The 3,764-nt window shown below is 56.6% G+C and overlaps 1 protein-coding gene across 3 annotated transcripts in view; it reads right to left on the bottom strand.

Moving 5' to 3' along the window:
* Positions 1–2,889, bottom strand: part of OTUB1 (OTU deubiquitinase, ubiquitin aldehyde binding 1) — a 12,191-nt gene extending 9,302 nt beyond the window's left edge. For 2 of the 3 annotated variants that reach the window (XM_011993453.1, XM_011993454.1), the window contains exons 1-3: positions 2,173–2,889; positions 489–550; positions 134–232 (exon numbers count right to left, since the gene is read on the bottom strand). In XM_011993453.1, coding sequence (XP_011848843.1) covers positions 134–232; positions 489–550; positions 2,173–2,230 — 219 coding nt within the window. In that variant the 5' untranslated portion in view covers positions 2,231–2,889. The remainder of the gene's footprint in view (positions 1–133; positions 233–488; positions 551–2,172) is intronic. The other variant, XM_011993455.1, reaches the window with a different exon arrangement.
* Positions 2,890–3,764: the final 875 nt, after the last annotated feature.

The following is a 3,764-nucleotide window of genomic DNA, read 5'->3' as shown; positions in this document are numbered from 1 at the left end:
GAACCAGTAACGAGAGGTGTCCTCCAACACCCCATTCCCTCAGGTGACAGACCCAGCAGGAAGCAAGTCTGAAGCAGGCACCCTCCTGCCCCATCCCCAGGGTGCTTCCCACCCACTCTGGCCAGGCTCCCACCTTGATCTTCTGTTGATAGATGTTGTCATCTTCAGCATACTCCTTGTATAGGACCGAGAGCTCCAGCCGCTCTGACACCAGAGGGTTCTGCACAGCAATCTGGAGGAGGCAGGGATCCGTCATGTCCCAGCAGGGAGATGGAGTGACCCATGCCTAACAGTCAGAATAACTACAAAAGGGCTGGGCTGGTCACCCAGTGACACAGCAACCCCCAGAAAAGCACCAGTACCTAGCATAGCCTAGGGAGGAGGGAGCTTCCAAAGTAAGAGACAGACAACCGGCCTCAAGCCCAGCCTATGCATTTCCACAATGGGGCTGCTGGCCACTGCCTCCCTTGCCCACTGCAGTCCCTCACCTCTTGCTGAATTCGGTCCTGCTGAGCCATGATGGCTTCATCATAGGCCAGACAGTTAACACCTGGGAAAAGGAAAAAAGCCAAAGATTACAGGAGGTCCTGGCCGTCTCCACTGCAGGCAGCTGGGCCAGGGACAACAGCAGCCCAGGGGCAGGACGACAGGCTTAGAATCTGGAAACAGGTGTGTTACATTCTGCTCCACCTCCACTGTGTCATCTTGGCAAAGTCCCTTCCCCTTCTGGGCTTTCATTTCCTCATCTTTAAAATGAAGGGGCAGAGGTGCACTGTGGTACCCCTAACGTGCACTCTTCCAGCTCTGACACCGCCTTCCTCCCGTTAACATCACTTCCCAGCAGCCTAGGAATGTTCTGGGGCCAGGCGTGGTCTCTTGCAGAAAGTAGGATGAGGAGGCAGAGTCCTGGGCTGGAGGAGAGCTTCCTGTGAGCCTGCACTTTACTCCATCACCGCCTTCATCCTCTTGCGGTGGTGGATATTGTTAATGGTGCCCATTTTACAATTTACAGAATAAATGCAGAGAGGTGAAGCAATCTGCCCAAGGTCACAACTAGCAAAGACCTGTGGTCAAACCCAGGTTTGTCTTAATTCCAGGCTGAGCTCTTCAGCACAATACCTATCCTTGGCTACCACATGGCTGAGACCTTTCCTCAACTGTAAAATGGGGCGAGTACCCCCGCCTTTCTTAGAGGCATACCAGTAGGTGCTCTAGGATTATCAGTCAGCTGGGCAGCTCCACCCTGTCGACCCCACTGTGAGCAGCTATCGGTGAGTAGCCAGGACACCTGAATTTGAGTCCTGGCTCTCTCTCAATGTCATCGTGAAAAAGTCCCTTCCGGGGCCTAGTTTTCCCACTTCTCATTCCCACAAGTGTTCGGGGAGAGTGAGGTGTGTGTGCTGAATGACTTTTAAGGTCAACCCTTTTGGGGCTCGCCATCCCAAATTCTTGGCTGGGCGTCGACCTCCCCTTTTCGTGCTGCTTTGCAAAAGAGCTGTCCCTGCCACCCAATGACCTACGCGGTCCCCAGGGCCCAACTCACAGGCGGGAAAAGACAGTGGGACCATTTTTGAAAGGCCCATCTCCTCAGGAGACTAACAATGCCTAGGCAGGTGGAAAGGGGCTGCAAGGCCAGAAGAGGCGGCTCTACCAGAAAAAGTCACAGGCCTCAGGGACAGATCCCGCAGCCCCTCACATCCCAGGGCCGCCTGCGACATCCCGAACGGCCCGCCCGGACGTTTGTACTCTGTAGCCCAGCAAAACTTGAGGCCCTCAAGGCGCGGGTCGCCGCTGGAGCAGGTCGGGGGGCTCGGCCCTGGCCTAGGCCTCAGCCTGACTGCGAGGACCGGGGCGGGAGGGCTCGGGGCCCCTGGAGCCGGGAGCCCAGGGGCCGGGCAGAGGGCGGGGCGGCCCAGGCCCCGCCCCGGGCGCGCACGATGGAGAAGGGCCGCCGGCCTTGGCCCGCCTCGCCCGTCCTCCCTCCTGGCCGGGGGTCGCTGCGGTAGCTCCTTCCATTGTGAGGGGGAGGGGAGGCAGCGGAGGTGGAGGAAGGGACCCCCCGGGCACCTCGACCCTAGGGCCGGCGGCCCTGCCTCCCCTCCCTCCTCGGGAGCAGCTGGCCCGGCATCGCCCCCACTAGCCTGGGCCGGACATCCCTCCTTGGAGCTGTACCTTCGGAGTCGCTGCCCAGCGGCTCCTGCTTCTGCTGCTGAGGTTCCTCCGCCGCCATCTTTAAACAGCGCCGCACTGCCGACCGCTTCCGGGTTGCCAATTGCCCTCCTCCCGGAAGTGAGCCCCTCCTCGTGGCCCCGCCTTGGCAACGGTCCTAGCAACGGGATCCCCTTAGGCGTTGTCAAGGAATCGGCTTCCACTCCCGTGGCAGGTGCTAGCACGCCAGGCCCACCGACCTGAGACCTGTAGGAGAGGCCGGCCGCCCCGGGTCCGCATCTCCACCCCACACAGTGGTTTGGCTCCATCTTCCCAGCCTCCCAAAGTTCCCGGTGGTGATTGCAGAGCCTCCTGGAGCCAATTCCGTTTTCTTTTCCCTGGAGTTTGAAACGCGGATCGTGTTATTGAGAGAAGTAGGAAGGTGAAATTAAAATCACCAATGGCAGCATTCCTGCTGCGGGCTTCGGCACGCACTGCATGCGACCACTGCTGCAGTGCGGAGCAGCATCTGGCCCAGGAGACAGGAAGTCGGCCAACGCCAGGGCGCCCGCGGAGCCCCACATCAGTGGCCCCGCGGAGCCCGGGTTCTCTGCCGGCTTTGGTGAGCTGCTTCCGGCAGGGAGACGGCGTCCCTTGGTGTCAAGGCCAAAGCCTCAGGACCTAACTTTGGGCTCTGTGTCCTTCTGGTTGTGACAAAGCAGGGCATTTAAAAAAAAAGAAAAAGAAAGAAAGAAAGAAAGAAGGAAGAAAAGAAAGGGTCTCACTATGTTGCATAGGGTAGTCTAGAACTCCTGGGCACAAGTGATCTTCGGGCCCTGCCTGAAGAGTAGCTGAGATTCCAGCCACGAGCCACCACTAAAGCAGGGTTTTTATAAAAGCAAAGACTTCACAAAAGAGAAAAATAATGGTTGCCAAGAGTCAAGCAGAGGTGCTGGAGGGAAGTGGATGTGGCTGTGAAAGGGAAAGTCTGGATTCTTGCGAAGGTGGAAATGCGCAATACCCTGACTGTGTCAGTAGTCTGGTGTAGGCTTTACTACATTTTTGCAAGATGTTAGTGGGGGCAGGGGAGACTGAGTAAAGGATACATGGAATCTTTATAATTTATTTAAGTTCCCTGTGAATTATCTAAAAATTACGTTTAATTTTTTTTTGTTTGTTTGGGTTTTTTTTTTTAGAGAGTCTTGCTGTCGCCCAGGCTTTAGTGCAGTGGCGCGATCTCGGCTCACTGCAACCTCCACCTCCCAAGTTCAAGCAGTTCTCCTGCCTCAGCCTCTGGAGTAGCTGGGACCCACGCCCGGCTAATTTTTTGAATTTTTAGTAGAGACGGGGTTTCACCATGTTGGCCAGGCTGGTCTCAATCTCCTGACCTCGCAATCCGCCCACCTTGGTCTCCCAAAGTTTTGGGATTACAGGCATGAGCCACCACACCCAGCCACGTTTAATTTCTCAAATGGCAAAGATGGCTGGGTCTGGTGGGTTATGCCTGTAATCCCAGCATTTTGGGAGGCCAAGTTGGGAGAATTGCTTGAGTCCAGGAGTTGGAGACCAGCCTGGGCAACACAGGGAGACCCACCCCTGCATCTCTACAAAAAATT

The sequence above is a fragment of the Mandrillus leucophaeus genome, unplaced genomic scaffold, assembly GCF_000951045.1.
Source record: "Mandrillus leucophaeus isolate KB7577 unplaced genomic scaffold, Mleu.le_1.0 Scaffold43, whole genome shotgun sequence".
NCBI classification, from domain to species: Eukaryota; Metazoa; Chordata; class Mammalia; order Primates; family Cercopithecidae; genus Mandrillus; species Mandrillus leucophaeus.
The sequence above is the reverse complement of the archived record's forward strand: the minus strand, read 5'-3'. Positions and strand labels throughout refer to the sequence as shown.